Consider the following 24,257-nt stretch of genomic DNA (forward strand, 5'->3'; position numbering starts at 1 on the left):
GAGCTTGGGACCTGAGAATCAGCAGCCGCTCCGCCCTCCCCTCCGCCCTGGTTCTCCCTATAGACTCCGCGCCAGTGGTGGGAGACGGAGCCCCCGACAAACCCGGGACAGAAGCTTTCTAGGGAACCCAAGTTCTGCCCTGGGGGTGAGAAGCGAGAACCCTGAAGAGAGTGTCCTCAGTAAACCAGCAAGCGAGCTCAGTTGTGAGCTCGAATTCCAAAGGAAATACCCTTCTCTCAGAGAGTTACTGTGCGTAATGAAAATACAACACACATGATTAAAGCAAGCCGTGGTCACCACCGCCAGTGAGCGAACTCACTCTTCTGCCCTAGAATGCACGTTACGCCTCCCCTTGCCCCCACCCTCCTTTATTGGTAAGTAACCCTCTCTCAGCATTGTTCAGTTATGTGATTCATTATTTCATTTTCCACCAGTAAAATAAAATGACATACCTGTTGCCCCGGAATCCCTTGTCGTCCATTTTCTCCCTTTTGACCCTTTAAAATTTAAGAAACATTAGTAATTAGTTTGCACATATATGATGCAATTACATATACAGCACAAACTGCCCTACCCTGTAGTCTAGGAGGAATGTCATAAAAGCAGCGACACAGGCATGTAAAACGATGTAAGAGGTGGAGAAGAAAAAAGGAAGTGAGGGGAAAGGCAACGCAATCTTACACTTAAAATGGACAGAGACAGGGAACCACCTGCCGGCTCTGAGGAGCACGGAAGTAATTTCCGACAGGTAGGGACATTCTGCTGAGTCCACGTTCACAGCATGAAAAGCACTTTGAAAGCTAGTAGCTATCATCATTCTATTAATCTCAATGACATTATCTGTGTTCAGTGCTAACGATAAACATGTGAGGACAAGAAGCCCTCTTTAAACAAATTTTTTAAATTAAAAATATTCTGTAAAAAAAAACATTTTGAAGGAAGATCTTTATCTTTAAATCAGGACAAGTAAGCGAGAAAAAATCCACAAAGCTATAAACACATTCTGTCCGTTGAATCAGCACTTTGGGATGTCCACCCTGGGTAAGACACTGGGCGAGTACTACGCCCAAAGTACTATCACTTTGTCCCTCTGTTGAAAAGGGTAATCAGCGGTTTCCAGGAAAACATGTGCCTGGATACAGAATCATTGAAAGGGCCAGAGACTAAAATTTTAAATCACCACTGCTCGGCGGTTTGTGCATTTATTTACTTACACAAATGAAATTCCCCATATCTATCAGGAGGGCCCTATTTGCTAGCAGGACACTGAAACTGTCCCTAATGTCGCCTTCAAGTTGCTCATTGTGTGGTGCAAAAGCTAAGCAACCAACCAGGAACAATGACACTGCTGTCTGCTAAGGACGCAGAGTGTAACTATCATCTGGGACGGGTGCTCCTGGGACATAGGATGGGGCACCTGACAAAGAGGGTCAGAAAAATGACTGCCTCTTGAGTGCAGCCCCCAGTGGAAGCGGTAGTCAACTGGAGAGGACAGGACAGTGAGCCAGGAAGAGGCGACGCAGGACAAAGGCAAGCGATTCCTTCTGGCCAAAGCAGCAGGGCAGGCGTGGATGACGGCGGGCAGAGGGGCGGAGAGAAGACTGCAGAGGAGGACTCAGTCAGACCAGGAGACACTTTATGGACGGACTGTATCCTGAAAGGTGTGGGGCACCACTGAAGGATTCCTGAGCAGATGGGCAGCTTAGGTATTGATGCTGGTGGACGTGTGGGGGGAAAGGACACACTGGACTCAAGCAGACCACTTAGATTTGTAATTAATGGTTGGGAAAGTCTTTTACTTCTAAAACTTAAAAGATTGGAAGATCAGATATAGTTCATTCCAGATCAGTGTGTCATTGATTGAGCCAGTGCCATCCGGCTTCTGGGTCAGGGTTCAGTTAATGAAAAAACCCTTCAAGGGCTGCTTAATCCGAGGCAGACCCGTCCTTATCCCTCAAGGCAGCAGTGTGTTTCTCCTCTCTGCCTTTGTTGCTAAAGCACCCAAAACCAAATGTCCTTCTGCACCACCTAGATTTCCTCAGCCTGAGGCTATTTTCTGGTCATTCTCCTTCCATTTATTAGTTTGAATATGTTTTCTATTTGGTGTTAATGGTTTCTTACCAAATTTATTTGTGCCATCAGCCATTTCAAATCATTTGTGGAAAGCACAGCATAAAACATATAACTAAATAGATACTAGAAGTAGGTAATAAAACCCGTACACTTATTTGGTTGAATCGCTTGGTTCCCAAGTTTTCTACAACGACGAAGTGGTAAAGGATCTTAAAGCTAGATTTGATGTGTTCTGAGTTTAGTAGCAGAGGCAGAAAGTTGGGATCTAACAGTTACTGATGGTGAAACAGGAAGGAGCTGGGAAAGCAAGGTAAGAATGAAAAAGGACAAAGCCCCGATTTTATTTTGCCAAGCAGAAGCAGAAGCAGAAGCAGAAGCAGAAGGAAACGAAACGAAACGAAACGAAAAGTCAGCGACATACCTGAATGCCTCTCTCACCGTGATTCCCTTTGTCCCCCTGCAGGAAGGTGATTTCATGCGCATCATAATCTAGTATGTTCTGTATCCTCTCAAATAAATATGTTTTTCTTCAGCAAAGAAAAATACATGATCTCATGCAAATTCCGCAAGTGCCTTATAGACGAACGCTGACTCCAACACAGCATTTGAGAAGCGAGTAAAACCACATGTATGTCAAAAGGTCCTAAATGAATACTTTCTCATGCTCTTTCTTACACACAGAAGAAAATTTACTACAATTTCTGTTTTACAAGGAGAGGAAAGCTTTTCTCTATTGATCGCAATCTGAAGTGAAACAAACAAGAGAGGACTTATTTTTGACAAATGTCGTTTTCATGAAATCAAACTGAAAATCCTCTACTATTAAGCTAATAGTGGCCACAAATTAATAGGAAACAATGAAATAAAAAATAATGTACACATGATATTTTAGAAAACATGTGCTTCAAAAATTAACTTTTGGGGGAAATTCATATTCTATGATAAGGTTTCCTGGAATTTCTCAGCTAGAAGAGACATTTGAAACCAACTAGTTCAATGTCCCTGTTCTTATAGGTAATGAACCCACAGATCATGAAAGGTAAGCACTTGCCCAAAGTTTAACTTGGACAGTGTCTCCAAATTTCCTTTCAACCATGCTGTCCAAACAGAGAGAGTAGAGTTGTGTGTTTACAGCAAACAAAATACAGATTTTAATGGCAAGTTTTTGAACAAGGAAATTCTCTTAAATCCAAACATATATCCACAGTAGACTGACTTAATATTCACTAAAGAGCTAACACTTGATTCTGCTGTGAGGGTCACCCCTGCATCAGCTTATCAGGGCAGAAGGATCACACGGGTACAGCAGTGCGGGGGCCAGGCAGTTACTACACAAGGGACAGAAAAAGGAAACAAAAACAGAAACAGCAAGGGATACAGAGATGGAGACATCAGGGTCTGTATCCTTTCCAGAATCAACGCCAGCATCCTTCCTTCTAACCTGAAATGTATACGTTTGCAGTGGCACAGGCGTCTCTGACAGATGGGCAGTCAGTCAGTGGCTGCATAAAACCTTCAGACCAACAATAATAATATGTATGCACACACAGCTCAGGGTTCCTTTACTTAACCTGAGAGAGAGAGAACCCAAAGTGATGCTGTTTTATCTCACCAAACTGTTCTACGTGAGTAGACAGGATGTCTATTTTAAACTCCTTAAATTAATTTTAAGTGAATTGTTATGTGAGAGAATTGTTTCAGAGAGGAACGTCCCAGTCAAACATTCTGGTTGTGATTTTTATCCTTTACCCTGCAGAGGACAGAACTCTGCTCTCTGTTTGGACGGCAGAAGCTTTTGCTCCAGTCTCGGTAGGAGTGATACTCATATTTCGGTAAGAGTGCCTCACGCTGAGTAGTTTCCCGAAAAAATTCTTGACCCACCTGGATTGCCTAGAAAACAACCCGAATTTAGAGGGCATTACTTCATTGTACGTTTCTATTTTCTGATCTGCCTCTTCCAAGGCCCCGTGCAGGGACGTGAAAGTTGCCACAGCGCTTGGCATGGGGTCAAACACACTATACACCCACCAAATACGTAGGTCAGCTTATCACTGAGTGTATAACTGGTCCTTCAGTGCTGTTTCACAAAAGGAGAACTTACATGGTAATAGCTGATTAACACTGAGTTAATATCCTGAATATCATACCTTTTTCCCCTGAATTCCAGGCAAACCCAGGTACCCTGGTTCTCCCGGGGGGCCCGCTGCTCCTGGCTCTCCCTGGGTAACACAGAAAGTGCATGACAGTCACAGACCTGCTGCTTGTGAAACACACCACTGCTTTCATCTCTACATACATGGCAGATTTAAAATTGATAGTTAAAAAAATGTGTTGACACTTTATACTCATTACTACAGAAATAGTAAAGAATGACAAGTTCACTGCAGCCCCAATAAAACTTCTTAAATTTTTTTCTGTCTTTGCTAGTTACGATATTCTATGCTAATTATTATACCATATATTTTAATATTTTATAGCTATTTGGTATTTTATTATATTTATAACTTCAACAATAAAAGCAGTGAAAGTAACAAACACGGGTATCTCTCTTTGTATTTACTAACACTTTCTCTTCCTCCTTGAGGCTGCTTTTTCTCATAATCCTCCTTTAAAAACCTTTATTATTACAAAACTAGTAAGTACATAGAAGTAATAAAATTATTGAAAATCTCATTACGCACACTTTTTACTTTGTTGTACATTTTTCTCTCTACCGCTCACACGTACAAAACTCAGTTACTGAAATGTGCTATGTATGCATAATTTTATAATACATCTTTTACTTCAACATATATTAATATTGGGAGGTCTTCATATGCCATTCTGTTTTTTAAAACAACTTTTAATTGCAGAATCACATTCAACTGTGTTGATTTACCATATTTTATTTAATAAAATTCCTACTGTTAAACGTTCATTTTTATTTTTATAAATAATATTGGGGTGAACATCCTTATAGGTAAATATGCACATTTATGGTTTTTACATATGTGTATATGTGGAATATGTATGTGACACATACATGTGGAATATTCTTTTCTTGGAAGTAAATTCTTGAGCTGTTTTCAGGATAAGGAATACTCCATGACTTCTCTTAATTTTTCTACTCCCTATCATCTCATAGGGATTATTTCCCTTCTTTTAAAAGTCTTAAACAAGGAAATTTTCTGAAGGCACAGAAAGAGGATGTATCAACAATATTTACGTTAAAAGTGTAGGAGATGGGGACGTACCCCTAACCGGCGCCATGGTGTTCGTTTTACCATTAGTTCCAAACTCTGTTACATTAACTGAAAAATAACCTCTTATGTGGAAACTAAGTTCTATTCTTTCTGCTCACTGTGTCCACTACTCCCGAGCTGCTGACTGTTAGTCTAGATTTTTGAAGGCTGGAAGAGAACTGAAAGTCCCATTGAAATAAACAGCAACCATTTGGTCTGGAGGAAGCTGGTAATAATAGTAAGTCGTGTGTGAGCCCCATAGTGGAAATCAACTCCCATCAATCAGCAAACAAAGGAGCAGCAGAGCACCAGTGGTGGGGACAGCCCTCTGGCGTTCAGCCGCGCAAGAGAGCAACGTTCTCTGGACCAGAGAGGCTATTCATACTAGTATGTAACTGTTTCCAATTCTAGAAAAAACAAACCAAAGCATATTTCATGCCTTTCTTACCCAAACTGTGATCAAATATCCAAAAATCTGAAATGAAATTGGCCCACGTTCACCATTTGCTTTCACGTACCTTAATTTTATGATAGGGGTAATCCTTCATTTCATGTATCTTTTCTTAAGAGATATAAAGGTTAATCTCATCCAACAATGAGGGGAACTCTTAATTCTTTAAAGATATTTCCAAAAGCATCAAATCACAATTACCTTGAGCCCAGAAGCCCCAGGCATGCCTTGAAGTCCAGGTTCACCTTTATTTCCCTGTCAATGCATCAAAACCATTTGACTTTTTAAAAATTAAGTCACACTACATCTGATACAGACACTTTTACACTTCCCACCTCCCAGTTGTTTGAAACATAGAATCTGTATGTTAAGACTCCTATTAAGAAAAACCCTTTTAAGCAAGGAAGTGAGTTCACACATATATAAAGCTTTCTAAAAGCATGTTTTAAAGCTGGTAGCTGCAAGTAAAGAAAGAGATTCAGATCTTTAAGGACCAGCACTGATCAGCTAGGTCTCTGTGCTGCACAGGCCAGGAGTCACGGATTTTAACAGCATCCTCCAGGTACCCTGAAGGCTGGGAACCTTCATCTTTCTTTCTGTCACTAATTTCTAGTATGCAGCTGCAGGAAAGAAACTTAACTTCAAATGCACAGTGGCTTTTTTGGGGTGGGGGTGGTGGGGGGAAGAAGCATGAGTCGGAAAATGTTTAGTTTGTGCTCTTTTTCAAGATTCCAGGCAGGCCTTGCTAACAGAAACTTGGAGAGCAAAATGCAGTGGACAGAACAAAGAACAGTTAAGACAGGAATGGAGGACTAGTTCTAAAAAGAGAGAACCCGCCCCTTGGCTCATCAGGAGAGACAGTCAGAGGTGGTTCCGGTTTTCAAATACACTTTGACCTCTGAAATCACAACTTCGTCACGGCCTGGCAAAACCCATAACTAAAGCAGCTGGTGTGACACCTGGAAGGGAAGGGCTCACCGATCAGTAAAGGGAATCACCTTCATTTTCAGCTCATGTTGAGAAACATGTGAGCATAACATTTGGACTTAATTAAAGCATCTAGCACATGCCAGCTAACACAACACCACAGAACAACGGTTCCTTAAAATTTCTAATTTTACAAGTGGTAAGTTAAGCTGAAACTCACAGAGGTGCCGGGACTTGCTGAAAGTTACACAGCTTGATTATGTTACTCTACCTTGACGTCATTTAGATGTTTTACAAAACTGGAATTTAGTATGGTAAAGTTGACTTAGAAATGGTTCAATGGCTATTTAAAAAAGAAGTATTATAATCTAAATTGGAAGTTTTCTAAAGATCTATCACAGAGTTTCAGCCTTATCCCTGCTCTGTTTCATACAGGGTCTCTTATTTGTTTTTTGGTCCCACTCTAGAACTTACATCACAGGCACATCCACACAGTGTATTCTAAGGCTGCTTTTGCATTATAACAGCCGAGTTGAGTAGCTGCAACAGAAACTATATGGCCCTCAAAGATAAAACATTTCCTATCTGGCTCTTTGCAGAAAAAGTTCGTAACCCCTGAGCTGATAAGCTGCATGAAAAGAAGCAGAAATGTTTTACTGAAAAAATTACATTTAATGTTTCACTGAAAAGAGGGTGGAAAGGGATGAAGTGGGAGTTCGAGATTCGCAGATGTGAACTACTACATATAAAAACAGATAAACAAGGTTCTACTGTACAGCACAGGGAACTCTATTCAGTATCTTGTAGTAACCTGTAATGAGAAAGAATATGAAAAGGAATCTATGTATGTACACACATGACTGGGACATGAAGCTGGACACCAGAAATTGATGCATTGTAACTGACTATACTTCAATTAAAAAAAATTTTTTTTAATTTTAAAAGATTACATTTAAGAGGTATACTTTTAACATCTTGAGTCTATTTTTTAACAAAACAACTGCACAAATACAGGGTGAGGGGGATAAAATGTTACAGTATATTCATGTGAAAACAAACACACTGCAGTGCTAGAAGCAATCTCCTGCCTCCCTGGCCAAATCAACAGATCCCCCATGTGGTGGATGCCACAGGTACATTGTTCTAAAATCTCCTATGGGAAGGCCAGCAGATTCAACTGACCTTCAGCTCAGTGTGAGCCAAGGAAGTGAAGTGGCTAATGAAAAAGAAGCTGATGAACCCTTTGGCTTCATTCTTAAGAATCAGAGCATCCAGAACATCATGGGAGAGTCCCCTGAACCCCAGTTATTTAAAGAGTGTAAAACTACTCTATTTTTTTCTTACAATAGGACATTGAGAAATGATGGAGAACGTCAGCTTAGCAAGCGCACTCACACCGGTGGGACCCGCCGGTACCCACCCCTGGTGAGGGGGCAGCTACTTCTCCCTGATCGCTGGGCTCCCGGGACTTCTGATTCTCTCTCTTCTCTGAGTATTTCAGAAATTAAAAGTAGAACAGATTTGGCCGTCTACTCATCTTGAGTGTCAAGATCTGTTTCCCTGGTCTTGTTAAGGGTTAAATGCTTCCAAAACAGCAACTCCATCACTTCCTTTTGGAAGGTTATCCTAGAATCTACTCATTCAATAGTTGAGCATAGTTTAAGTCAAGCCAGAAGGTACTTGATCTGATCCTCTTATAAATCAAGAAAAAAGTTTTCTTCGCACATGATTCTGTACACCTAGAAAATGGTCAAGCCATGGTATTCAGAGTTTCAGTTCCACCTGAAGAATAACCTAATCTGACAGCTAAATGTATTTGTCAAGCTTGCCTTACTTTTTTTTCTTCTAAAAGTAAAGATAATATATGCCATCTCATCCCCAGTTTTTTGGGAGGGAATGCAAAACTCACTCCAAGGCATTTTACAAATAAAAATTCTGGACAGATTCCACTAAATAAAATACCAAGCAGAGGACTTGGAGGTTGGCAAGCTTATCCTCAATCATCACTACTAATGCTCTAGAGGGTGGGCCTGGCACCAAGCTCCGCGGAGCTCTCTGCATCCCTCAGTGCACTGGAGATGCCAGCAAGGAAGGAGGGGCGGAGTCGTGAGGGACTGTGGACTCTTTCCAGCTTAAACCAGGCATGCGTTACATTATTACACATTACAGTGTGTGTTATATGCTTAGTTTTTGCCTAAGACTTCATTCCTAAAAGTGATGGTTCACAGAATTAAAACATTTCAAAATCAAGTCAGTGTAGTTGAAACTTTGAGTGAAGTACATAAATGGTCCTTCTGCACAAAGCTCCTGACCGTAATTTCCTTTGCTTTACCTTGGATCCTTGTGTTCCAGGCTGACCCGGTGCACCATCGCTTCCCATCAGGCCCTGCTGTTTTTCAGTGGGAATTTCAAGAGAGGTTTAGAGAAGAATATTAAAACATATGAAATCAATTTTCAAGCTACACATTGTCATAATAATTAATCCACTAAAACACAACGCAATATATGGGAAACGTCCCTACGCACATTCAAATAAAGGGTAACAAAGAATCAGACTATGCAAGACAGCGTGACGGCCAGCAAGGCCCTCATGACTTGGCTGCTCACATCACCTACGAAAAGCAAAAATTACTGGAGAGTTAGTAAAAGACAAATGTAAAGAAAAGTTTATTTTTTATACCCTCTTACTTTCTTCCTTTTGTCACGATGGCTAAGAATTAGGTTTCTTCATTTATCTTGGTCAATTTACTCACATTTTTTATTTTCTTAAATAATATCTTGAAAGAGTAAAAAATCAATTAAATTCTCTGAATATAATCATCTCTCTTCAATTTACAAATGGCCCTATTTTTAACTAACCACATGATTCAAAATAAGACAAGGAACTGATTTAACTTAGATTCCATTTTAAAGACTCTTACATATATTTAAAATAACATTTCCTTTCTCTTAAACATAATAAAGGAAATGGGACGAGCAAAAATATTCAATATATTAATTGAAAATACCATGTCATCACTACTCTGATTTGCTGTCAATTTAGGACATTACTGCAACCATAAAATGTTAAAATATATTAGTTCACAGTGTATAAAATACTGGAACTATTACATAGAGATATTCTGGAAGTTCAGTTAAGTTCTATTCATTACCTTCATTTCCTGGAGGCTAACGTACATATTTGTAAATCATCAATTTTAAGCAAGTATTTTAATGAACAAATAACTTGATTGTGATGGCAGAGAAAGAGTATTCCATTTAAAAAGGAAGAATCTTCTTTAAACCTCCCCAAAAATTGAATTCATACGTGATGGGCAATATTTTTCCTATTACTCTTACATGAACAATTCACCAAAGCTTTCCCCAAGCATTAGGTAAAATATCTGCTTTTTTAACTCACATAAATAAATGAAAAGTTCTATATGTTTTTACTTAAATTTCTTTTTCTTTCACATGATAGTATTTTCATAATTTCTATTGTCACACTCGTATGTCCCTTCCACTCCCAAAACTTCCAAAAGTATTTGTTAACTAATTTAGGATCTTCCTATACTATCTGTTCTGAATATATTCTCCCTCATTAGTGTTTTTAAATTTGCAAATTTTCTGAAAAATTAAAAGGGATATTTATTGAGTTTTACACTTGTTCATGGCACTTGGGGTTCAACTTTTTGAGAATCTGAAGATATCCAGACTCCTCTTAGAAAAATGGACATAATCTTTTTCATACAAATGGATGGAACTTGTGGACCCCCAAAATCTCATTGCTGAATCCCCCCTCATTTTGTGAACTTCAGAATAAGAACTCCTGATACATAGAAACAATATTTAAAACACAATAATAATGACATTAACATACAGGTATCCCCGGAGCTCCTTTTTTCCCTACTGGTCCTGGAGACCCAGTTTCTCCCTAAAAAATCAAATAAAGGTCAAGTTTAAAATCATAAATTATCAATTCATTTTAAGGAATTTCCTACGAAAGCACTGTGGAATGAAAACTCAATACCAGTGAGCCTAATTTGCCTGTCTTCCCTTCCTTGACTGTAAGAGACAGAAGCAATGCAAGGTAGAAAAATCAGGAACTGGACATCTTAACAACCCAGGCCCAGGGTCCGTGCAAGTACTAAGTCAGATATTTCCTGTAGGAAATCAAGAGCGACACTGTCATTCTTTCGAAGGAAGACCTAGCAGTTCACAGAGTTGATGAGGTGAGACAACAGAGGAAAACAAAAATCAAGTGAGAACTCTTCTTATTTATTATAATTTAAGAGCTCTGATATTAAACACAAATTAAGAAAAATTAGGGCACAGAATAATAGCATTTGGACGTCAACTTCTGGGGCTGTGGCTGACCTTCATGCTCCAAGCGAGTTTCTGAATCCAGAACAAAAACCCTAGAAACAGCATCTTTGAGAGAGTGCCGGTCTTATAAGTCAGCAACATCTTCAAGGATCTCTTATTTTAATAAAATATACTCAGCGTTAGGGCTGTGATTGTGAGAATTTGGAACTGTGCAGAAACCTTGCCAAAGGTAGAGATGCAAGAAGCAAGAGGGCTGGAGGTGTCTGAGGGCACGTGCTCAGCATTTAGGAAACTGAAACTTGGGCCAGCCATGGGAAGAGGGCGGAAGTCTTTAATACATCCAATGACTCAGGACTCTCACAGGGGGCTGAAGTGGTACCCACGGCTCCCAGCAGGAGGTGCTCATGCCCCAGTTAGGCTGACAGGACTCCCACCAATTAAGATAAAGCAATGAGCTCATTATCAACAATAAAGACAGGGGAGGCAGAAACTGTAAGACTGAGAGTCAACAGGAATCACGAACCACAGATAGCGTGGTTGGAAATGGAATTGAGAACTACATATGAAATCTTTACAAATGAAAGAATGGGCTCACGAAAGACTATTAGGACTGAAAATTGGAACAAGTGACTATCAAGAATAAAAAGTTATGAAAACTTGAACTTCAAGAAGTAAAAAATATAATTGTTTCGATATTTTTAAAAAAACTCAATTGATGGTTTAAACAGTAAATTAGACACAGTCAAGGAAAGAATATATAGACTGGAAAATATATCCATAAAATTTAACCGGAATTTAAGACTCAAGGATATGAAAGATAAGCTATTTAGAGATGCAGTGGACAAAATGAAGAGGAATAAAATATGTCTGTCTAGAATTCCAGAAAGAGGGGACAGCAGGGAATGAAGAGAGGTAACATGGAGATAACAGCCATGTCTTCCAGAGTTAAGGGAAATAATTCCACAGAGCCAGCAAGCAAACCGAATTCCCACCAGGATGAATAAGAAAACGCCCATATCTAGATACATCATGGTGCATTTTAAGAACACTAAAAACAAAATACCTTAAAAGTATCCCAAAGGAAGGGACAGACTGCTAACAAAAGAAGAGTGATTCGAACGAGAGATTTTTCATCATTAACCATGGAAGCTGGGAGATGACAGAAGAAAATTCTCAGTGTATTAAGAGGAAATAACCATCGACCTTGAGTTACACACCCTACAAAATTATCTTTCAAAAATAAAGAGTAAAGTAAAGATATTTGTAATTCAACAAAAACAAAGTTTATTACCAAGATATCCATACCGAAAGAATTTCTAAAGATACAGTTCAGGAAAGATACAGTTCAGCTATCCCAAAAGGATGGTCTAGAAGCACAAGACAGAAAAGTAACCAGGAAAATAGAAAGCATATACATAAACCCAAATTAATATTATCTGTATAAAAACAAAACAAAATCTACGTGTAAGGGCAAAATAATAGCTTCTGAAATTATTTCATATTTGAACCTTTAACTGTTGTCATAAATGTGGTAAAAATGGATTCTATCTGCAGAGGCACCACCACTTTGCCCTTTTAATAAGCAGATCCCAGGCCAACATCTTTCAATTTTCATTAATACTCACTTTTTGTCCCATTAATCCTTGGTTTCCAGGAAATCCTGGAATGCCCTAAGAAGAAAGAAAGACTTTTAATAAAAGCACATTTTAGACTGCATCATTAAGTATAAGTATAAGTCACAACTGGATTTTTAACTTGCAAATAATGCAAATCATCAAACATATCATCTGTTTACAGCATAAAACTGCACTTATAACAATCAAATTTTGAAAAAGACAAAATTTACGAGATTCAGTATGGTATGAACACTTACTGATGTTTAAAGTTTTAAGTACAGGCTTTAAAAACAGAGAAGCTATGACGATATTAACCTTGTTTCTTCTTTCAGACCAACACAAATGACAATATAAGACAGGTACTTCATTCGAACACATTCCTATATTACTTACAATGATTGATGCAAAAAAGACTGTCATAGGAGTTCAGATTCAGTATGGCAGTTCCAAAGGCCCTCACAGTCTCACAAGCATAATTAAAAACTAAAGAAAGCAAATAATTTCCTCCAAATTGAACCTTGAGGCACCCAGGAAACTATGTAAGATATGGTAATCTTTCTCCAAATGATTTCCGTGCTGATAAAATTGTGGCGACTATGCAGGCCAGTTTGTGGAGAGAAAAGAAGAAAGGAAGAAAGAAAGAAAAAGAAAGAAAGAAAAGGCAGGGAGGGAAGGAAGGAAGGAAGGAAAGAGAAAGAAAAAGAAAGGGAGGGAGAGAGTTCGTTCACATGGCTCAACCCAAATGCGCAAGTTCTCTAGCAAAATTCAGGAAAAATGACTGCTAATTGTCTAAATTTGAGAATAAAGTGAGTCCTTTTATTAATGGGAAAGCAGTTCTATTCACTGCATTTACCAAAATGACCATTTATCACCCAAACAGTGATGGTACTAATCAATTTTTATTTCTTATTCATTTTTTTCTTAGCTTCCTTCTTGATGACACTTCTGAATCCAATCCTTGCGTCAGCTGAAATGATGAACACGTGTGTATACATGTGTATGTACACACTGACTCTCGCAGAAACGGGAATTTGAAAGACAGGAAAATTGGGGGCCCATCAGTATTTCTGTGAAAGCCTTCCGCATCATCAGGGTATTCAAGAATAACGGCGCTCCTGAGAAAATTGGTACAGACGCCACCATCAAAGAGATGAAGTGTCTTCTACAACAGGGAAGACCTGCCATTATTTTCATTTTCTCAGCTCAACTCTTAATACAATACTGGTCCACGTGTTGGCCACAGTTATGGTGCAAGATAGAGCACAGAGTTCTAGGTTTAAGATCGAAACTTGAGTCATAAATTGGAATTCAATTTGATTCTGTTCGGCTCAATTCAGTTCGCCACGGCACTGCACCTTCTGCAGAGAACAAAAGTCGTCCGAGAGCGGTGACTAGCAACAAGGGGCGAGCATCCTGGTTGAAAACACAAGCCTTTGTGAACATCCCCACTAGAGAGTAACATGAAACAATATAAACTTTTCAAGTAACATTATAAACCATGAGCACAGTGTGTACCCTACCAGCACGCTAAACACGAAGCAAAAGTAAATAACTGAATCATGCATACGAGGAAATAGAGTGATGTGAATTGCAGCCTTCTAAGGCAGAAAATGAAAACTCTCAATGCAATCAATGAAAGCCAATATTGGTCAAAATAAAGGCGTTCATTTCAATAGACCATGATTTGGCATGAAACCACCTATAACCATCTCCTGTTCAAATACACGCTCACACAAACTCGCCATAATGATTAAGTTTTGAATTTAAAGAAAACCTGTCTGTAAAATCTTATCAGGTGCAAGGTGGCCACACATGTTTCTGCACTGAATTTGATTGCAGCTGTGTTGATGTTGTGTCCCTTGGCCCCAAGGATCCTAAAGAGACCATGCAATTGCCCCGATACTGTCAGACCTGAAGCTGAATTTCACACTGTGCAGAGAGCAACTGGTTACTCTTGTTTCTGAAGCCAGTCCCAGTGTCAGTCAGGCTACACTCTCACTCTGGGAAAAACAAAATTATGCCCAGACGTCCCTGAGCAGTGCCCTGGCCTCCATCCCCCAAGGAGGCCTTAAGACCCCCCACCTCCCAGTTCTGCTCCCTGGATTTGATTGAACACCTTTTACCTGAATAATTCTACTTCTGAGCAGGGTCCACATCACGATAGAGCCAAAAATCTTACAATATTTCAACATATCAGATATTGAGGGTATTTAGGGGAGATTTCAGATTAGGAAAAAATAGATTCCTTTTCCTATTGCCTGTCTTCGTAAGTTACTAAAGCATTAATACATGTCGCAGATACGAAAAGACGTCATCGTATCTTCTAGGTCCCGGTATTACCAAGAATTATTAAATACTTTATAAATACCAAGCAAAAACACATAAAACTACATACTGTGAAAAAACAGAATGTAAAACTGATTTATAAAAGCAATTCTTGGCAAAACTGATAAATACCAAGAGCATGCATGGAATAAGAAAGAGCCTCCCCAGAAAAGCTGAAGTCGCTCAGAGCTGTATTAGTTAATAAAATTCCCCGTGACAATATTTTCCTGGGCTCCTCATACATTTATTGAAATTGACTAAGCTTTGCCAATTTTTCATTAGTAGAAATACTATTCAAAATCATTTGAAAGTCACCAGTTTCTTGATCCAAAAGTATTTAGTAACAATTACTTCATAGGGTAAATGTTTTTCCAAGCAAACTATTTTATATTTCATTGTCAGCCTGTGTGGTTTTGGGTTCAGGCAACTGTGAACGTGTATAAGTAAAGACAGAAACAAGCATTTTATCTGGTAGGAATAAAGGCGCATATTTCCTCCAGTTCTGTGATTTCAGTTTGGGTCTGAAGAAGAGCAGAAAGTCAAGTGGAAAATCCTGTGTAACGTTGTGGCGAAAGAATGCTGACATGAAAAAAATGTTCTAGAAGCTTCTTTGTAACCATTAAACCATTGCTGTGTAACAAAAAAGTCACTAAAAATAGAAATGCATAATTTAGAAGAAAGGGTTTGGCCCCTATTTCCCAGAGGCCACTTTATAATGAAGGAAATGTATCCATAATACGTTACTTGGAAAAGACAGGTATCACTTTATACTTTTCCACATGCAATGGATGCATTTATTTTACTCCTGAAATTAGAGCATCTTGGATCAAATCAGCTTTTAATTAATGCAATAATTTCAATGTACTAAAAACTAATTAATAGCATTTTTAAATCAAAATTTTCAACCTTTCTCTATAGTTATAGATTTAATATCACAGTTATCAAAATATTAGAAGTATATTATGTTTTCTTCTATTACATCAGGAATTGATTTGTTCATTCCTAAAGATGCAATCAATAAAAACACATATATTGAAAGTAGCATTCTTATTAGCTACAAAGATTACAATGATTATTATTTTTTATAGAAAGCAGTTTAGTTTAGTTTATTTTATTGAAGTCTAGTCAGTTATGACGTGTCAATTTCTGGTGTACATCATTATGTCCCAGTCATGCATATACATACATATATTCATTTTCATATTCTTTTTCATTAAAGGTTATTATAAGGTATTGAATATAGTTCCCTGTGCTATACAGAAGAAATTTGGTTTCTTAAATGTATTTTTATTTATAGTGGCTAACATTTGCAAATCTCAAACTCCCAAGTGATTATTAATAAAGAGCATAGTAGAAGCAGTTAAAAGTTTAGACACCAGAGCCAGCCAGCCACTATCTAGTGCTGATGGACGGCAGGGCCACTTACTTAATTTGGAATCTCAGTGTCCCGATTTTATACATGGGGGAGGATAACAGAAGTTAGCTCATGGGGTTGGTACATTATATCATTAGCTCTCTCAAGGGCTTAGCTCAGCACTGGGACTAAAATGAACAAATTTTTATGACTTTTCACAGCTCCTTCCTGACCTTTGAAAGTTCCAAAATAGATGAAATCAGTTATCTCCATGTCTCAAAATTTGTCCTCCTCCTCCTTATCCATTTTGAGGAGTTTTCTCTCATTTTTTTTTCTTTTCTTTTTCTTTTTTCTTCTTCTTTTTTTTTTTTTTTTTTTTTTTCCTTTCCACCTTGCCTTTGTCTACCCTCATTCCCCAGTTTAATGTTGTATACAAGGTGACTCTGGCAATCTAAGGCTTCCCACTAGGGGGCGCAAAGAGTTTGCATTGCCCCTCATTCATTACCTTTGCCTTTTCATGTTTGGCTGACTTTGATTATTAGAAAAATACTACAGCGGGGTTCCAGATCAAAATGGAAGATTAGAAAGATCCTGAGCTCACCTCCTCCCACACGCACACCAAAACCACAACTGCACACAGAACACGTATCCCTGAGGACAACCTGAAGACTAGCAGCACAGACTTTCCACAACCAACGCACATAAAGAAAAGACCGCACATCAGCGTGGGTAGAAACTAGAAGAAGAACAAAGAAAGCCAAAAATTACTAGAAGGAAGGTAATAATAAAGATGAGAGCAGAAATAAATGAAACAGAGACTGAAAAAACAATAGCAAAGATCAATGAAACTAAGAGCTGGTTCTTTGAAAAGATAAACAAAGTTGATTAAACCTTTAGCCAGACTTACCAAGAAAAAAAGAGAAAGAACCCCCAAAAAATAGAAATTAAAAAAGTTATAACTGATACCACAGAAATACAAAGGAACATAAGAGATTACTGCAAACACTTACATGCTAGAAAAAAAATTGGACAACCTAGAAAAAATGGATAAAAACATACAATCTTCAAGACTGAAGCAGAAAGAAATAGAAAATATGAAGTGACCAATCACTAGCAACGATGTTGAAGCAGTCATCAACAAAAACCCCAACAAACAAAAGTTCAGGACAAGAAGTCTTCACAGGTAAATTCTACCAAACTGCTTAAAGAACAGTTAATACCTACCCTTCTGAAACTATTTCCCCCAAAACTGAAGAGGAAGTAACACTTCCGAACTCATTTTAGGAGGACAACATTATCCTGATACCAAAACCAGATAAAGACACTTAGAAAAAGAAAATTAAAAAGAAAAGAAATTGAAGATGACACAAATAAATGGAAAGATAGATCAATGATGATCAGTATGTATCATTCTTAATAGAAAGAATCAATATTGTTCAAATGTCCGTGCTACCCAAAGAATCTACAGATTCAAGGCAATCTCTCATAAAATACCTATGGCATTCTTCACAGAACATGGACCAAATAGTCCTAAAACTTGTATGGAATCACAAAAGAGCCCAAATAGCCAATGTAATCTTAAGAAAGAAGAACAGAGCTGGAGGCGTCATGCTCTGATTTCAAACTATACTAGAAAGCTACGATAAACAAAGCAGTGTGGTACTAGCATACAGACCCACAGAGCAATGGAACAGAACAGAGAGCCAAGAAATAAACCCACACAGTCCAGGTCAATTAATTTACAACAAGGGAAGGAGCCAAGAATATAGTGGGGGGAAAAAACAGCCTCTTCAATAACTGATGTTGGGATCAATGGACAGCTTCATGCAAAATAATCAAACTGGACCACTTTCTTACATCATAAACTCAAATGGATTAAAGACTTAAATGTAAGACCTGAAGCCATAAAACTCCTAGAAGAAAACAAAGGAAGTAAGCTCCCTGACATCGGTATTGGCAATACTTTCTTGGATCTGTCTCCTCAAGCAAGGATATCAAAAGCAAAAATAAACAAGTGAGATTATATCAAACTAAAAAGCTCTTGGCACAGAAGGAAGCCATCAAAAAGTGAAAAGGTGACCTACTGAATGGGAGATGTTTGCAAATGATATATCTGATAACGGGTTAATATCCAAAATATACAAAGAACTCTGACAACTCAACATCAAAAATCCAAATAATCCAATTTAATAATGGGAATAGGATCTGAATAAACATTCTACCAACAAAGACATGCAGATGGCCAACAGACGCATGAAAAGATGCTCAACATTGTTAATCATCAGGAAAATGCAAACCAAAACCACGGTATCACTTCACACCAGTCTGGCTATTACCAAAAAGACAAAAAAATAAAAATTTGCTGAGGATGTGGAGAAAAGGGAACCCTTGTACACTGTCAGGTGGGAATGTAAATTGGTACAGCCACTATGGAAAACAGTATAGAGGTTCCTCAAAAAATTAAAAATAGAGTTACCATAGGATCCAGCAATCCCACTTCCGGATATTTATTCAAAGAAAACAAAAACACTAATTTGAAAAGATATATGCACCCCTATGTTCACTGCAGCATTCTGTGCAATGGCCAAGATGTGGAAGCATCCTAAGTGCCCAACAATAGATGAATGAATAAGGACAGTATGATGTATGTGTTCAGTGGAATACTACTCAGCTACAAAAAAGAATGGAATCTTGCCATTGGCAACAACATGGATGGACCTGGAGAGTATTATGCTAAAATGAAGTAGGTCAGACAGAGAAAGATAAATATCATGTGATCTCACTTACATGCAGAGTCTTAAAAACAAAGCAAGAGAACAAATTAACAAAACCAAAGAATACTCATAGGTTTAGAGAACAAGGTGGTGGTCACCAGAGAGGAGGGTGGGGTGCGAGGCAAAAGCAGGCGAAGGGAATTAAGAGGCCCAAACTCTGAGTTATAAAATAAATAAGCCACTTGTACAGAAGAGGGAATACAGTCAGTAACACTATGATAACTTGCTATGGGCAGATGGTTCCCAGACTTACAGTGGTTATCAATTCACACTGCACATAAATGTCTAATCACTATACTGAACACCTGAAAGTAATGTAATATTGTACATTACTAACATCATATTATACGTTACTAATGTAATATTATATTACAAATGTAATACTGTATTAGATGTTAACTACACTTCAATATAAAAAAGGGAAAAAAATGCAGTCATGACTCTTGCTTTTTAAACAATTTAAGTATATTTCATTGCTATTTTTTTCAGAAAGAAATATGGCTAAAAGCTTCTAATATATTTGCAGTTGAATTCCACAATGTTTTTCAATTTTTTTAAATTCCACATTAAGTGGCAGATCATCATGAATGATGTACAAAAGATCATTCTGGGGTAAGATAACTCTAAACAGAAATAACTCACAATCGTAGCGGCCAGAGCCAAAAGAAACCAATATACAATTACTTGCAATAACCCTTTTTAAAAATTTTTTTATTGAGTCATAGTCATTTTACAATGTTGTGTCAAATTCCAGTGTTGCAATGACCCTTAAGGAAATTACTAGGTTTACTCCTCCCTTTTTAATACAGTTTTACGACTCTCCTTCATCTTTAAGGGGAAAAAAGTAATCTAAGTGACATTGGATGAATTTATTCTCCCTAGCCTCAGATGGCACTGGAACCAAAGCACCCAAAGATAAATAATTTCAATAGAAAATGCCTTGATAAATATTTTTGATCGACTCATGTGTATATACAACAAATTGCTACCAGTTTGACATCATGAGTTACAGAATGAGACCAGGAATATCTTAAGAAAAAAAGAGCTGTCTGGGGGGGTCCATGTCAAGTTGCTTTATCTTCCTTACATTTCTCTTTTGCACCTAAAGTCATTTCTACACTTTTTAAAAGCCAAGAAGATATTCTAAATGATTTTGCTGTTGTAAAAGTATTTTTTTCTGAACAAGAAAAAAAAAAGGTAAAGGTTTAGCAAATTTTAAAATAATACACCAGAGGATGCAGGGAAGAAAACTGAGACCCAGAGACAGAGTCTGCATTGCCATGTCATGGGAAAGTCACATAACTGTCTTGAACCCCAAAATCCAGAGAAATAAACTGCCCCTCTCTATCAGTGAGCCAACGGAGATCTTGCACGTGAAACACTTTAATGAGTGAAAGGAACAGACGCATTCAGACGTGTGCAACACTGAGAACCAATTCAAACTTGAAAAGTTCCAAACGAATACCAGAGTTGTTCTAAGATGAGCTCTGAGCCTCTGAAAACCGAAAAAGTGCAGACTATACTTTTGGGTACATGGAATGTCACTGTGTAACTCCAAACAAATTGTGGTGAATTTCTCGTTAAGGAGAAAACTGAAAATGGATTTTTCAAAGACTTTTCTAGCTGACTCAGCTGCTAAGTCGATGTGATACGCCCCTTTCCAGAGAAGTCTGAAAATTGTATTAATATTTTTTTGCACTTTCCTGTAAGACAGAAGCCACCAAACAAAGGTATTTTAAGACACCAAATCAAAGGTGAAGTTAGTTTGATGAAGACAACAAACAGATGAATTTTTAACCTTAGTTAATTCATATGGTAAAAAGGAAATAACGGATTATTTGGAAATTGTATCTAATTTGCTGTCTTCTGTGTGTCTTATTTCTTGCCTCTTAAGAGCAGTTAAATAAATAAGAATGTATATTAAATAATATGAATAATGGATAAAAATAATAAATGTAACTCTATAATAAAATATAATTAAAATGTACAAATAATAATAGTTAACCCATGAAGTTTAATAGTTCAAAAAATTCTCAGAAAAAAAATTCTTTTTTCCCTCACGTTGAAGTCATCCAAGAAACTACTGTTTATACATCAGTCTTTCAACATAAAAAAGTTTGTTTAATGGTTGTGGCTACTGTTTGCTTAAAAATGAGAAATCCTAACACGGGAGAAGTACGCTGCAAACTGGAACATCACTGCTGAAAGGCTCTTAACCTGACTCACACCGTGACCCCAGAGAGTGACAGGTGTGCCTGGCTCTCACGCCTTGGGAAGTTATTTCCGCAGACAATTTTCCACACATTGCTAAGGAGACACTGCCAGACAAAAGGCAGCAGTGTTTCTTAGGGAAGGATAACACTGTGTTTAAGGAGCAATTTCTTTGACAAAACGCCTAGGAAGTTGGCATTTGACAAGATGAGCCCCACCAGGGAGCACGTCCCCATTTTTCCTACCATAACGGAAATCAACTTTTCCAAACCCAACATGGTAATGCACCAGACCTAACGATCATTTTCCCCTTAAATACTGTACCCATCTTCAAAGTAAACTTCCAGGAAAATGAACAGCCTCACACTTTCATGCAAAATTGGAGATAAAACAAATGTAAAGGGCCAAATTTCTATCTTTGTGAGGTGTTTCTCTACCTTCATGTAAACACGTTTTAGTCTTGGTCAGTTGCATATAGATAGAATTGAGATTTCGCCAAAAGTTCATAAAGTATTTTAAATATGCCAAGAGAAGTGAACCTATTTGGCAATACAATTTCATATTATCATTTATGGCAATAGTAAAGGGTATTCAGCCAGAGAAAAACATTAAAGCACACACAACCCAAAAGGATGATATGATGTCACACTTCCATTTTCCCTAACCAACGTCACAAAAAATCACTCGTTCTCCTTGAGTAGGGAGCTTTTGTCTCTACGACCTTTGTGTCCTCTTTTTTGATCTTCCTGGATCACAGTCTCTTTGTTGGGGTTTTTTTTGGGGGGGGGAGGTTAATTAAGTCTATTTATATTATTATTTTTAATTTTATTTATTTTTTTAATGGAGGCACTGGGGACTGAACCCAGGACCTCATGTATGCTAAGCATGTGCTCTATCACTGAGCTACACCCTCCCCGCTGGATCAGTCTCTGTATCATTAGTTATCAAATTTACATCAGAATCCCACACGGAAGCCGTTGAAAACACAGTTCCTGGGCTTCTGCTGCTGATTCTGATGTGTAAGGATGAGCCCAGGAAACTGAATTTTAATAAGCAATCTCTGGTGTTTCTCGCTACGGTTCTCTGGATCATAGTGTAGTAACACTGCTCTCTATCTCTCTCTCTCTCTATATATATATATATATAATATATATATATTTTTATAAAGACTCTCTTGAGTCTTTAAATATATAGTCATCAAGAAGTGTCTGACTTCTGGTTTCCTACCAATTGAATTTTCAAATAATCCATTTTATGCCTCTCTGGTTAAACACGACCATAGATCATTTGCCCACCAATCTTTAAACCTTCATCAAAATTCATAATATTCTGCCCTTCATGATTAACTTCACTTGTCTTCACTTGTCTCTACCGGCTTTTCAGAGCCAGTAATCCACCAGAGGGTGTCGATGTATATACCTCTGCACGGTATGCTCACTGAGTGGATTGCCTGTTTCCCTACCTGGGGAATAAATATTCCATCCAAAAACACCTGGGGCAATGCTGCACACTCTGTGATTGCTTAGCAAACATTAGCGCCTGACTACACGTCTCAGTAAGACTCTGCAACAACTCTAAAGCTCCCTAGTGTGGTTTCAATTCACTTTTAAGATCTATTGCTCAGAAGCTTCTTCATACTTCACCCAAATCCATCCATTAAGTGCCTTCTTTTCTGTAGACAGCAGAAAGGAAAAAAGTTCTATGACCACAAAGAAATTATTCATAGCTTTTAGAACAGAGAAACCATATGCGACTCCTTTGCCCTGATTTAACTTTAATCAAATTACTCTCTCTACTTTGTACGCCAGAAATATTTTCACTGAAAAAGCCTGGTACCTATGTTCTAATTAAATTACTCAAAGAAATTTACATTCTAGTATTTTGTGTTGATAATTTCCATCGGATTAAACTCATTGTGAACCATCGGAGTAGTACATGGCTCCTGGAACGTATTCATAAACACTGGCCTATTCATGATTAATAAAACCTTTTGTTAAAGTACACCTTGCTTTGTTTTCTCCAACCCTCAAAGTGTGTATCTTTGCCAAAAGCATTTCAAAGCCACAATCTTTTAAACCACCAAAATGAAAACCAAGCAACACCCCTATGACTTAACTGTGTCTAAACAACAGAGCACTTCAGTTCATATTCAAAGTTACAGAAATCATTGTACAAACCATGTAAATATCTAGAACTATTGGCCATCAATTACCTAACTATTCGATGCTGACCTGGATCTCAACAATAAAAATGCATTTTTATATAAAGCAAAATTTTCAAGTGCTCCTTCTCAGAAATTCCCCATCTGTGTTTTCACAGCCCTTAAACACACCCAGAACATAAATATGATTTGTATCATTCGTGACAGTGTTAACTCACAGAGACATTAAACCTCTGTGTAGTGCTCAATGTGGCACACTCTCAAGCATTTTGAAAAGATTTTTTAAACATAAAAAACAAGAAAGAGATCTTTCAAATGAAATGACCTAGTTACCAAAGTATGCATTCATCAGATCCTATAAAAATATAGTTTCCACACTCGTGAAAGCAGGTTGAATGTAAAACATCCTCACTTCGTCTGCTAAAAATAGCCATTTTAATGGATCATGAACCGAGAATTAAAATAAATATGCCTTATCTTGATCAACACTGTTTTCTTCATTCTGCATTTTCATGCTTTGTTAATGGAGAACGTAGTTGGACTAATTCAAGAATATCGTATAAGTACCTTGTACCGAAGGTTTTTAATGGAAGTACACAAAATCACCCCTGCCCCCGGAATGACTACCAAACAAAACTGTAAAGTCGAAAACCATGAAATCCAGACTCAATACCGTATACAGATGGTGGTACAGATGGTGGTGTAACTTTCCTCTCGCCCACTCTCTTCAAAACAGAGTTGGACGCCACCCATCCCCACGCCGGTGGGAACCCTGAGCCCCGGGGGGCAACAATGCCTTTCTGTTTACTTGGAGGAGATGTTACTCGTCTGAGAATTAA

General features: G+C 37.9%; 1 protein-coding gene across 5 annotated transcripts in view; it reads right to left on the reverse strand.

Moving 5' to 3' along the window:
* The window catches only part of COL21A1 (collagen type XXI alpha 1 chain), a 218,319-nt gene that overhangs the window by 6,748 nt on the left and 187,314 nt on the right, over positions 1-24,257 (reverse strand). For all 5 annotated transcript variants that reach the window (XM_032463320.1, XM_032463319.1, XM_032463321.1 and 2 more), the window contains 7 exons: positions 12,603-12,647; positions 10,532-10,585; positions 9,005-9,058; positions 5,947-6,000; positions 4,221-4,292; positions 2,495-2,530; positions 453-497 (listed from right to left, as the gene is read on the reverse strand). In XM_032463320.1, coding sequence (XP_032319211.1) covers positions 453-497; positions 2,495-2,530; positions 4,221-4,292; positions 5,947-6,000; positions 9,005-9,058; positions 10,532-10,585; positions 12,603-12,647 — 360 coding nt within the window. The remainder of the gene's footprint in view (positions 1-452; positions 498-2,494; positions 2,531-4,220; positions 4,293-5,946; positions 6,001-9,004; positions 9,059-10,531; positions 10,586-12,602; positions 12,648-24,257) is intronic.

Source organism: Camelus ferus, chromosome 20 (assembly GCF_009834535.1).
Source record: "Camelus ferus isolate YT-003-E chromosome 20, BCGSAC_Cfer_1.0, whole genome shotgun sequence".
Lineage (NCBI taxonomy): Eukaryota > Metazoa > Chordata > Mammalia > Artiodactyla > Camelidae > Camelus > Camelus ferus.